The following is a 13,677-nucleotide window of genomic DNA, read 5'->3' as shown; positions in this document are numbered from 1 at the left end:
GACTACTGTGAATTGATTAAAAGCAAGTTATGAAATTGAAGAAATAAAAAGAAACAAAATCTCACTAACTTTTATATTGAAGGTCAGCGACCCCAGGAGATGTGTTAGATTCACCATCATGGTTGATATGAAGTTGAAAGTCCAGATAAGTGATGTATCCACAATTCACAACTGATCATGGGCCTATCAATGATTTCTGCATAGACAGAGAGGTGTAACACACTTTCATGTCACCCCCTGGGCATGTAGTATTTCTGCAATGCAATGGACAGATGAGCAAGTTGTGAACATGCTTTCCAATGAGAATTTCCAGCCAAGCCATAAACCATGCTCATTATGGGATTAGGTTCTCTGTGGTTTTATCTGCATTTCCCTCTTTTTCCTTTGGTTTGCTAATAAGTATGAATTCTTAAATTGCCTAACAGCTGCTCTCAAGAACTCTATCCCCAAAGCCGCCTCTCTTTTCAGAATCCATTAACTTCGTTTGTTCTGCACGTGTTTCACTACTCTTTTCCTGTAAATCCCAGGATGATTCTTAGCTGAGAGGCAGTTGTTGTTGGTTGAGAAGTTGAAGAATTAACAAACACCTATTGTAGAACAAGCTGGTTAATACTCATTTGGGATTGCTATCAACAACAATATTATTCAATTTTTTTTTACATCGCCTTAAATTTCGCAATTAACACCCTCCTTTTTAGGCCTAGATATAAAACAAAATTGATATTGCAACATGTCAGAGCAGAAGAACTAAATTTTGGTTGAAGAATGTTCTGTAGTATTTTATGTAGGAGAGAAAAAGATGGGAATGTTTAGAAAAGAAATTCCAAACCCTAGAGATTGAATTGCTGAAGGCACAGCCACTGATAGTGGAACAATCACTTGTGGAGAAGATCACATGATTATCATTATCTTAGAAGGTTATGAGGTTTGAATAGAGAAAAGAGCTCTCGTTAAAACTTCCAAACCCATGACGGGGAATATATTGGCCTGACCTTCAACATTGTACATGAAGATTCATAGAATCTTGCCCAATCCTGACTCCATAATTTGTTTTCTCTTTATCTGAGGCTAGTTTGCTCAGTAGGAAGCTCTCCTTGCTGCTGCTAAATTGCAATAGATATGGCCTAAATTTTGCAGACCCTTCCAGGCAGTTTATCAGCTGATTGTTCTTTTAACTTGGGTTTATGGGGATTTAAAAAAAAACATTGATTCGACTCAACCTATTTTCCCATTGCCCCTTCCCTTTATACACCAATTCATTTTTCTCCCTTCCCAAAAGGGAGCAGTCTGTACTGTTTAATACAGCAACTTTGTTATGGAACTAATAGACTTTCTGCTTGTTTGTTTAGTATGACAACAAAATAGACAGACATTATTTACCAGTCATCCTTTGACCTTGGTACACTAAACATGGAGAAGGTATACAGTATTTTGCCTTTAACTGCAGTCATACATCATACTGCTTTCGGTTGGTCAATGAAAATAAATGTTCCAAAACCAATGCACAATTGGGATGTCACCTATTTCAAAAAATATCATGGATGTTTTTTAATAATGAGTTGCAGAAAACAGGAATATTGATTTTATAGACATACATTTCAACACTAGAAAATGTTTACATCAGTTATATCTTACCCTTCAAAAGTTACATAGATTGAACTTTAAATTACCAGATTTGTATTTTAGATGTGGACAAAAGGTTGGTACATTTTTGTACACTTGGCAGTGTCCTAAGGTAAAAAAAAACCTTTTTGACTTGATGTGGGTAATTTATTACAACAAATGACAGGGATCAAATTTCCACAGAATCTAATGCTATTTTAATTGGGCAATATTAAAGGCATTACACCTAAATTAAAATTAAGTATGTATCAAAGAAAGTTTGTAAAAATTGCCTTAGCAGTATCTAGGAAATGTATTGCTATAACTTGGAAATCAGATACAGACTTAGGAATGGAGAGATAGAATCCATAATTTTTTAGATATATACCACTTAAGAAAATTACATATAGTTTAAAGAATAGATATATATTTTGGAAAATATGATACCCATATTTGCAGAGTGTTGGAATGAATGTTTAATCATTTCTCTGGTAACCTCAAGCCTTGGTGACCTCTTCATTGGATGGTAAGTATGGAAAAGGACTCTCAACAATCTCTGGGTCTTTCTTCTTACACCTTGTACCTTTTTCACTCTTTCTTGCTTCTTTCTTGGGGCTTTAGGGGGAGAGTGTAGGGGGAGTGCGATATACGTATACCACATGTATAATGGATTAGACTATTTTAAAGATGTGTATTGTCAATTTTATATGGTGGTTAAAATTTATAAACAAAATATTGAAAACAAAAAAATTAGAAAATGTCACATCAAATATAAATAGAAGTGTCTGATACAGTTGGGTGCCATTTATTTAACGTTTGGGGTGTGGTGTATAGCTGGTGTAACCAATTGTATTGTATCATGCGTAACCTCGTGTTTATTGTATTTCTCATAGTTCCGGAGCATAGCTTTTCCCATGTTTCATTCTTTTATCTTTATATTTAGATCTTGTTCCCACTTTTGTTTGGGTTTACAGCTTATTTCATCATTTTCCTTCTCTTGCAGCTTGATGTACATGTTTGTTATAAATTTTTTAATTATCATTGTGTCTGTAATCACATATTCAAAATTGCTTCCTTCTGGTAACCTCAGCCTGCTTCCCAATTTGTCCTTCAAGTAGGTTTTCAGTTGGTGGTATGCAAACATTGTACCGTGAGTTATACCATATTTGTCCTTCATTTGTTCAAAAGATAATAATTTATTTCCCGAAAAACAATTTTCTATTCTTTTGATCCCTTTTCTCTCCCATTCTCTAAAGGAAACGTTATCTATTGTGAAAGAGATTAGTTGATTTTGCTTCAATATTAATTTTGGTAGTTGGTAATTTGTTTTATTCCTTTCTACATGAATCTTCTTCCAAATGTTGAGCAGATGGTGCAGTACTGGTGAATTCCTATGTTGCACAAGCTTTTCATCCCACTTATATAGTATATGTTCAGGTACCTTCTCCCCCATTTTATCTAGCTCTAATCTGGTCCACTCTGGTTTTTCCCTTGTTTGATAAAAAATCTGATCAGTATCTTAATTGTGCTGCTCTATAATAATTTTTAAAGTTTGGTAGCTCTAAGCCCCCTTGTTTGTACCATTCTGTTAATTTATCTAGCGCTATCCTCGGTTTCCCCCCTTTCTATAAGAATTTCCTTATTATTTTCTTTAGCTCCTTGACGAATTTCTCTGTTAGGTGAATTGGCAACGATTGAAATAGGTATTGTATCCTTGGGAAGATATTCATTTTAATGCAATTTACCCTTCCTATCAGTGTTAGTGATAAGTCTTTCCAATGTTCTAAGTCGTCTTGTACTTTCTTCATTAATGGCTGATAATTTAGTTTGTATAAGATGGCCTAGATGATTATCTAGTTGTATACCTAGGTATCGAATTGCTTGTGTTTGTCATCTAAATGGTGATTCTTTCTTAAACTTTGTGAAATCCGCATTATTCATTGGCATTGCTTCACTTTTATTTGCATTGATCTTGTATGTTTTCGTTGTAAGAAGGAAACGGGAACAACAATTTGGGCATGTGAGAAAGTGGAAAAGTTTTGGGAAGATCTAAACCAGGTATTGAATAAAATCACAAAAAGCAACATACCAAAAAATCCAGAGATCTTTCTTAAATAACATCAAAGTATTCGAACAAATTTGGGAACCGTACATGGAACACAACAGAGAAGTCCTACCGCGGACCTCCACCACCTAAAATGACAGAAGGAGAAGAAGACGAAATGAACTGGCCCAGTGTGTAAAAGTGGAGGACATGAATTTCTTGTTTATTTTCATTGTTTAATGGGTTTAATGTATCATATAGGTTGAAAGTTGAGTGGGTGGGGAGGGGGGGGGGTGAAGGAGGGAGGGAAGGGAGGGGGAAAAAGGGGAGAAAATGACACTATGTATATTCAAGAGGGAAATATTTGTGTGTATTTTGGTCAGTATGGTTCATAGTGCGAAAAATAAAAAAAAATGTAAAAAGAAGTGTAAAAAAAGTTTATATTGGAAGAATAGGTTGGACTAAAAGACTTGATGAGTTGTCAGGTAGTTCAAGTCTAATCTGTACCTTTGATAGCTCACGGCTCTTGGATTTCAATGTAAAATTAGATTGCCTGTACCGGTAAATGGACTGAACAGGTGTTTGACAAACAAATGATATCATTTTCAGCATTTCTTCAAAAGCAACTTGGGGCCACAATTAGTTCTCTAAAGTGGAAAAATGAATGCAAATACAATGGAATCCTGAAACATTGATGTTAAAATTTCTGTATGTCATGACAAACTCCACCTCATTTACCCACTGAGTTTGATTCTATCTTGGTATTTCTAACCTTTTGCAGCACCTTTAGAATGCCTTTTGTCAGTAAGAAATGATTTGCAGGGGAATGGAAAAAAAATGGATAATATGAAATCAAATGTGGGAGAGTGGATTTGGACATGTCAGATATGCTGATGACATAGTATGATAGTTCAAGAATGGATTTTCAGATAGAGGCTTGCATCAATCAGGCTGTTGGATAGAACGATACCTAATAAATGCAGTGGCAATATCAGAAGGCAAGTCATGACAGGTACTCCTGCATACCTCCCAATGGTGTGATTGATCAATGTTAGATGGTGATTGATGGAAGGTATAATTTCTGTCTTCATTGAAACTCTAATTGTGCAGAGAAAAAAATAATCCTTAATAAAGCATTTGTGGCTCACTCTACCAGCCCTGGGCCGTTTATGCAGGTCCACATTTTCAAATCGGGTGAGGTCTGGGCTTGATGTACCGTTCACCCAGGGAAAGTGCACGCGTAATACATCACCTCTCCCTTCTCAGTGTAGTGATTGCTGCATGGTCACTCTGCCTTGGCTAGGTAGGAGGTCACTGCAAATGGTCTCTCCTACATTACTGCATCCGTAGCAATACCTTCTCATGGTGTCCTCCATTTTCACTGAGCTTGCTATGTCACGGCGCGACCGAGTGTCTGGCGGGATAACTGGATGGGTAGGCTGGGGTTGTTAGCCTTGGTTGGCAGCCAGCCTAAAAGGTCAACTCTGATTTCAAATCTGGGAAGATGGGGCTCATTAGTCTCATCAGGCCATCCTAGGAGAAGGACACTCCGACATAACACCTATGACCCGAGGGCCTGGCTGTCACCATCCCAGCTTGCTAGGCTGTGGCAGATAAATCCCGGGTGGAAAGAGTGGGGCTAGTACTGCTCACACAGCACTCCACCTAAAAAAATCCATTGTGCAGCCTTGAAAGACATGCCCATGTTTATGATCCTTCCTCGATCTTTGTTCGCGAAGCCAACCAATCATTTCTTTGTAGAAGTTGTCTCCCTGCAGGTAATTCCCTCAGGATGTGAGGGAAAGGGAATAAAATTGACTGACTGAAAGGGAATTATCCTTGACTGAAATCTTTTTCTTAAACAGATGAACAGTATGCTTTTCTGATCCTGTTTCGAGCTGAAATTGATTGTTCATATTAAATATTGTAACAAAAAGAAAGTAAAAGTTCTGAATTATAAATTAAAAATCAACACTTGTAGATTGGTTCAGCAAAAGTCTTTACCAATAAATGGCACGGTTAACGTAGCATTTAGTTCAACGCAGCTACAGCGCCAGTGATCTGGGTTTGAATCGGGCGCTGTCTGTAAGGAGTTTTCATGTTTCCCCTGTGTCTCTGTGGGTTTACTCTAGGGGCTCCAGTTTCCTCCCACCATTCAAAACAAACTGGTGGTTGTAGGTCAATTGGGTATAATTGGGTGGCACAGGCTCATGGGTGGAAAGGGCCTGTTATCAAGCTGTATGATCAAATTAAAAAAATTATTAAAAATATTAGAGCGTTTTAAACTACTTACTAAGTTCTGACATTGAACTATTTCGAACTTTTTAGATGGATTTTAGCCATTTAAGAAATGTGGATATAATTACATTAAATGTAAATCAACAAGAAATTTGAGTCATATTGGTGGAAAGGGTGGGAAACAGAGATAATTGGAAAAAAGTGGGGATGAGCATAAATACCAATTCAGAAGATGACAATATTTAAACAGTTTATTTCAATTATATGGGATAAATGTTGTTGTAAAATTTTTAATATTTTTTCATGTTAAAAATACTGGCAACCTAGAAAATGCTTTGATTTTCAAGCAATGGGCAAGTTAATCACACACTGATGGAAATAATCTGAAATTTCGACCTTCTTTTAGGTCCTCAAACAATATTGTATAATCTTTTGAAGTTAGAATCTTGTCGATACATTCATTGCACAGTATATTATTCAGTCAAGCAATTGCAAGATGACAAGTTTTATATTTCCAAATGATCAATCAATTCATATTTCTCAGAAATATTTGTGTGGTTCTCAAAATGGAGGCAAGTGGAAGTAGGAAGGAGGGCTCTGGAATTTCCAGTAATTGCCTAACAGAAAGCAAATGAGGAGATGATGCATTCATGTGCACATACACTTCACCGTTGCTGAGGAAGCAGGACATTTTTTGTGGATGCTCTGATTTCCACTGCTTTAAAGATCATGAAAATGCTGCATGTGAAATGTGAGGCCAAATGAGGCTGTGGAAGGTTCCGTGCAGACTACTGCAGTGGGGTTGTGGAGAGTCCAAGGAGCAGATGTGCCAGTGGCCCAGGGTAAAAAGGGAAAGCCCAATGACAGAGAGACAAGGCCCCAAACTGAAGTGAAAAAACACAAAAATTCTGGAGGAACTCAGCCAGTCTCGCATCTTCCATAGGAGGTAAAGATGTATTACTGATGTTTTGGGCCTGAGCCCTTCAGAGAATAAGCAAAGAACAAAGTGAAGTAACAGTTCATCTAACATTGGTGATAGAAAGAAATGCTGCTTTCCATTGTACATCATTTGTATACAAATCACCTGGAAATGATCAACACAATTAGAGAAAGTCAACATGAAAATGTACTTGACAAACCCACTGTAATTTATTAAAGAATGCCACACATAGAATAGGCAAGAGTGAAATTGTAGAGTTGATGTATTTGATTTTTCAGAAGGCCTTTGATAAACTATTGCAGAATGAGGCTAGTGTCTGCTGAATTCCCATCGGGAAACCACTGGTACTTTTGATTTAAATTTGATTAGCTCGTTATGTGAATATTAATGCTAAAGTTAATGTAAAATGCTACCATTCTTACGGTTAATAGTTTTCTGTGAACTTTTTTTGCTGATCCAAAATGGGAGTGGAATGTGGTGAATTTTTGCAAGCTGTCAGAATGGCATGTAAGGCTACTTATTTCACTGTGCCTTTGTATGCATGACGATAAAAAATTCAATTCAATAAATGCTATTTTGAATGAGAGTTTGGTTGAATTTCATATTAAATTGAAAATCCCAAGGATTTACATGAATGCTCATTTAAAGATATAACAATAGACAAATACTCAATATTGATTTCAATGTCATATTCATTACAGAAGGATAAAACAAGACATGGTTACTTTGGATATTAGTTTCAGACCTAAGCATAAAACCCCAATTGTGAAACTAGATTTGCGCTTAAGACACCAACATGTCAGCAGGCCAGCTTGAAGCCTTGACTCATTCCAGTTGTGGAGTTCGTTTAAGGACTTATAGCAGTCCTGAGGCACATGATATCTCACAGATTTAGGAAAGCCAGGAAATCCAGTGGAGCCAATTGATAGGTAACATTTGGGGGAAATAAGGTCACGAATGGGACTTCAAGGACATCAGGAATGAGCCATAGATTTTCACTCTTGCATTTTTCTGGCAATACAAATATAACATTGAAGAATTTTTGTGGCCATTCTTTTGAGTGACTTCTGTCAATTTATTTAATCAGTGTAGGACCAATTTATATCTTTAAGGAGCTTGCACTTGCTATAGGCAATCACAGGGCCTAATCTGAAGAGCCCATCAAACAGGCATTTTGCAGAATGATCTCCACTACATAAAATGTTTGTTATCAGAATTAGAAAAGCAATTTATTGTCAGACAATATACAAAATTCATGCATTTACATTGAAACATATTGCAGAAGTTTGGCTATAAAATATTTTTCTCTTCATTAGACAATGTAATTGCACATATCGGTGAAAAATCTGGTTCCTTCTCATTAACTATTGGCCAATTATATTGCCATCATCGCCACTTCCAAAAGTTGCCAAGTAATAAAGTGGTCTGACTTTCATGGTTGTGAACTTCAGAGAATACCACCATCCTTTCCAGGTGTTCCAAACAATACCATTATCGTATTTTGCTGTGTAGTTGCCATGACGATAATACTTTCCATTAAGGTTGACTGAATGGCACCTTTGTTTTTGTTCAAATAAAGAGAATTTTTTAATATAACAAGTTGTGCTCAGAAATGCTACTTTCAATCATGTTTAATTTATATTCTTCACATAGGAAAATGAACCCAATCACTTCCTTTTCCTTAAAATCTGTTATCTTTTGCATTTTTCATTTTGTATTTAAGGGTAATCTATTAATCTGGGAAAAAAAAATTCTTTAATTTTTGTAAATGATTTTCTTAAAAAGTGAGATACAATGAGAAAAATACTTGGATTTTTTTCACTATGAATTAAACACTTACCAGGCCTCTTGAATATTAATTAAAAACCAATTACATTTCTCACTGTTTTCCCAAATAAAGCTCATTATAGTTAACTTCAACTGCCTCTTCTGAATATGCACTGTTAACTAGAAAGAAACTCGCTAAGACATTTTCTTGCTCTTGCTGAAAATTGTTTCTGCGACTTTCATTTTGTATCAATAGAACTCTTTGCGCCAAAAATTTAACAGGCAGTTTCGCACAGTCCAAAAAAAACTAGAGAAAATGAAATGTAAACTTGCATAATCCTACTTCATCACATTTCCAAAAAGAAATTCTTAACCCATTTCTAAAGAATTGTGCTGGAAAAAGAAATACTGTAAATTTCAACAAAATTTATGTCTGAATCATTTGTTATCATCAGCTGTTCTTGATTTAGACATGATCATACTTCCACCTCGTCATACAAACTAATGTGTTCTTGCAATACAAAGTATTCTGAAAAGATGAGTGAAGGGAACATGGATGCAGAGTGAGAGTTCCAAATGGGGAAGGTATTATGATGATAGAGAGAACAGATGTTCTTGAGAGATCTAGAGTTAAGAGACAAAGATGGAGCAATCATGTTGTGAGAGGGAGAGGAGCAGATCTACACAGAAGTTACAGAAACATGCAGGAACTGTAGAGTGGTTATATTGTGGAATTTCAGATATCCCAAAGCTGATTGTTAGGAGAAAGGGAGAACATTCTGAGATGTGTTCGCATGGATTTCCTTGATCAATAAGTTTACAACCTAATGAGAAAAGGAATTATTTTAGGATCTGCTTTTGGCTAATGAGGTGAACGGAATGCATAGTGATTGGATAATTGGTTAGAATTGCAAATGTATTGCCTGAGGTGTGTGCAAAGATGTATTTGAAGGGGATTAATTTTCAGGATTATGGAGAGAGGGCAGGAGAGTAGGATTAGTTGAACAACACTTGCAGAGATCTGATAAAGATGCAATGGGTCAGGTGGCCACTTTGCATGTTGCGACCTTTCTGAGTGTGATTCAGTATGAACGGCAGATCAAAAGGCCATATTTAATAATGGAGGGAGCAAAGAGAAGTCTAAAAGTAGAACTTCTTGATTGAAACTGGGAGCTGGCATGAACATGATGGACTGAATGGTCTCCTTCGAGTTTTTGTGTGTAAGATAACGCATGGGATGAGACCTGGTCAGGACAAAGTGAACTAAATATCAGCAGGCCAAAAACAAAGTAAGGAAACAATGGGTGAGTTTAAGGAAGAGACATTTAAAAGATGGGTGAGATACATTCCCATAATTGAACCAACATCTCTGGGTGATAAAGAAGATGGCAAAGATGATGAAAGAAAAATAAATTGAGGGTGTGAGCTGAATATTTTAAACTAAGAGAGGAAATGGGTATTCCATAGTTAGGGGGATAAATAAGTGGTTCCGTGGAAGAGACTGAGTATCCTGGGTGGTATGTTGCCTCCTTGGTACCAGGGTCTGAGATATCTCAGATCAAGTTCACAGCATTTGCAGGAGGGAGAATGAGCAGCCAGATGTCATATAGGGACTAACAACATTGGTAGGAAGGATGAGGAGGTCCTACAGGGAGTTAGGCATTAGGTTGAAGGTCCGGAGCTTCAGGGTTGTGATCTCAGGATTGCTCCCTGGGCCATGTGCTAGTGAGATTAGAAAAAGGAGGATAATTCAGCTTAACATGTGGTTGAAGACATGGTGAAGGAAGGAGGGCTTCAGGTTTCTGGATCATTTGGCTCTCTTATAGGGAAGATGGGACCTTTTTCAATGGGATGGTTTTCATCTGAACAAGAGGGGAACTACTATCCTTGAGGGAAGGTTTGCTAGTGCTGCTCCGATGGGTTTAAACTAGATTTGCAGTGGGGTGGGAACCAGAGTCCCAGAGCACATAGAGGAGTGCAGAAGGGAAAAGATGATGTGAAAATTGCATGCACCATTAGAAGTCAACGGGTTGTACATGGTGGAAATGTTCTCTGGTGCATCTATTTCAATGCAAGGAGTATTGTCGGAAAGGCAGATGAGCTTAGAGCGTGGATTGACATGTGGAAAATTATGACATTAGTGAAACTTGGTTGCAGGAGGGGCAAGACTGTCAGCTCAATGTTCTGGGCTTCCATTGTTTAGACATGATGGAATGGGGGGATTGGAATAAAGGGGAAGGAGTGGCATTGCTTGTCAGGGAAACTATCACAGTTGTGCTCTGGGAGGCTGACCAAAGGACTTGTCTACTGAGGCTGTATTGGTGAGGCTGAAGAACGGGAAAAGTGTGACCACACTCACAGGATTATATTATAAACTGCCCAATAGTCACTGAAAATTGGAGGAACAAATCTGTAGAGATAACAGACCGCTGCAGGAAACATAAAGGGTGTGATAGTAGGACATTTTAATTTTCCACATATTGACTGGGATTCTCAAACTGTGAAAAGGTTAGATGGTTTGGAGTTTGTCAAATGTGTTCAAATGTGAAAGTTTTCTAAATTAATTTATAGAGGTACCAACTAGCAAGAGTGCAATACTGGACCTCCAATTAGGAAACGAGACAGGACAGGTGTTAGAAGTATGTGTAGGGGAACATTTTGGGTCCAGTGATCATAAAGCCCTTAGTTTCAAGATAATTACAGAGAAGGATAGGTCTGGGCCTCAGTTTGAGATTCTAAATTGGAGAAAGGCCAATTTTGAGGAAATGAGAAAGGATCTAGAATGCGTGGATTGGTATAAGATGTTTTTGGCCAAGGATGTGCAAGGTAAGTGGAGGACATTTTGAGAGTACAGAGTTTGTATGTTCCTGTCAGGATTAAGGACAAGGTTAGCAGACATAGAGAACCTTGGTTTTCGGGGATATTGGGGATCTGGTTTGGAAGAAGAGAGAGGTATACTTGAGGAGTATATAAAAAAAAACAAGGAAAACCTCAAGAAAGAAATCAGGAGGGCTAAAAGAAGACATGAGGTTGCTTTGGCAGACAATGTGAAGGAAAATCCTAAGGGTTTCTACAGGTATATTAAGAGCAAAAGGATAGTAGTGAGGGACACAATTGAAGATCAAAGTGGTTGGCTTTGTATGGAGCCAAAAGAGATGGATGAGATCTTAAATGTTTTTTTTTCATCAGTATTCACTCAGGAAACAGGCTCAGAGTCATGGGAAGTAAGGAAAATGAGCCATGAGGTCATAGAACCTATTACAGATTAAATAAGAGGAAGTGTTTGCTGTCTTAAAGCAAATAAGGATGGATACATCTCCAGGGTCTGACAAGATATTCCCTTGGACCTTGAGGGGGTCTAGTGTAGAAATTGCAGTGGCTCTGGCATAAACATTTAAAATGTCCTTAGCCATAAATATGGTTCTGGAGGATTGGAGGGTAGTTCACATTGTTCCTTTGCTTAAAAAAGACTCTAAAAGTAAGCCTGGAAATTATAGGCCAATCAGCCTAACATCAGTAGTAGGCAAATTATTGGAAGGTTTTGTCAGAGATCATATATACAATTATTTGAATAGCCAGAACTGATTAGGGATAGTCAACATGGCTTTGTGCGTGGTACATCATGTTAAACCAATCTTGTAGAGTTTTTCGAGGAGGTTATCAGGAAAGTTGAAGAAGGAAAGGCTGTGGATGTTGTCTACGTGGACTTTAGTAAGACCTTTGGCAAGGTCCCACATGAAAGGGTTGTCAGGAAGATTCAGACATTAGGTATTCATGGTGAAGTAATTAATTGGATTCGACAATGGCTGGACGGGAAAAGCCAGAGAGTAGTGGTGGATGATTACCTCTCAGATTGTACTCCTGTGACTAGAGTTGTGCCTCAGGGATTGGTGCTGTCATTGTTGTTTGTCATCTATATCAATGATCTGGTTGATAATGTGGTAAATTGGATCAACAAGTTTGCAGATGACACAAAGATTGGAGGTGTTCTGGACAGCGAAGAAGGTTTTCAAAGCTTTAGAGGGATCTGGACCAGCTGGAAAAATGGACTGAAAAATGGGAGATGGAATTTAATGCAGAAAAGTGTGAGGTGTTGTAGTTTGGAAGGACAAACTAAGAAAGGATAAACATGATAAATGGAAGAAGAGTGGTAAAACAGAGGGATCTGGGAGTACAGATATATAATTCCCTGAAAGTAGCATCACAGGTGGATAGGGTTTTTGGCATAATGGCCTTTAATAATCAAAGTATTGAGTATAAGAGCTGGGATGTTATGTTAAAGTTGTACAAGACATTGGTGAGGCCAAATTTGGAGAATTGTGTGCAGCTTTGGTCACCTAACTACAGGAAGGATATCAATAAGATAGAAAGAGAACGGAGAAGATTTACTAGGATGTTGCCTGTATTTCAGGAACTGAGTTATAGGGAAAGGTTAAACAGGTTAGGACTTTATTTCCTGGAATATAGAAGAATGAGGGGAGATTTGATAGAGGTATTTAAAATTATGAAGGGGATAGACATAATAAAAGTAGATAGGCTTTTTCCACTGAGGGTCAGTGAGATACAAATCAGAGGACAGGGTTAAGAGTGAAAGGGGAAGCGTTTAGCAGGATCATGAGGGGGAAACATCTTCACACAGAGAGTGGTGGGAGTGAGGAACGAGCTGGCAGCTGAGATGGTGAATGTGGACTCAATTTTAACATTTAATAAAAATTTGGACAGGTACATGGATGGGTGAGAAATGAAGGGTTATGGACTGGTTGCAGGTTAGTGGGGCTAGGCATAGACTAGAAGGGCCAGAGGTGGCTTTTTATGTGCTGTCATGTTTTATGGTTCTTTGCAAGAGGAAAATTAGACATGTAATGAAAGAAAATAGCAGTTATGTACACATGTAAAAAGTAATGAGGAGGGATAAGCTAAATAGGAATTCAGAACGTGGACTGGAAAAGAAAGAAAAGATAACTGGCAATAGATTCATTTTTATTTTAATAGCAAATTGTGGCTAACTTCATTTACATGTAATCACATTGATAATTGCAGTGAGAGTGGCCAAGATATTTTCTTTAAAAATGCACAGAAATGCTGG

The 13,677-nt window shown here is 37.6% G+C and overlaps 1 protein-coding gene across 1 annotated transcript in view; it reads right to left on the bottom strand.

Annotated features, from left to right (window-relative positions):
- Positions 1 to 6,156: 6,156 nt before the first annotated feature.
- fgl1b (fibrinogen like 1B) overlaps positions 6,157 to 13,677 on the bottom strand; it is a 209,261-nt gene continuing 201,740 nt past the window's right edge. Inside the window, exon 10 of the mRNA XM_069892534.1 lies at positions 6,157 to 8,381. Coding sequence (XP_069748635.1) covers positions 8,189 to 8,381 — 193 coding nt within the window. The 3' untranslated portion in view covers positions 6,157 to 8,188. The remainder of the gene's footprint in view (positions 8,382 to 13,677) is intronic.

The sequence above is a fragment of the Narcine bancroftii genome, chromosome 7 (genome assembly GCF_036971445.1).
Source record: "Narcine bancroftii isolate sNarBan1 chromosome 7, sNarBan1.hap1, whole genome shotgun sequence".
NCBI lineage: Eukaryota > Metazoa > Chordata > Chondrichthyes > Torpediniformes > Narcinidae > Narcine > Narcine bancroftii.
Note: the sequence above shows the minus strand (reverse complement) of the source record. Positions and strands in the feature narration are given on the sequence as shown.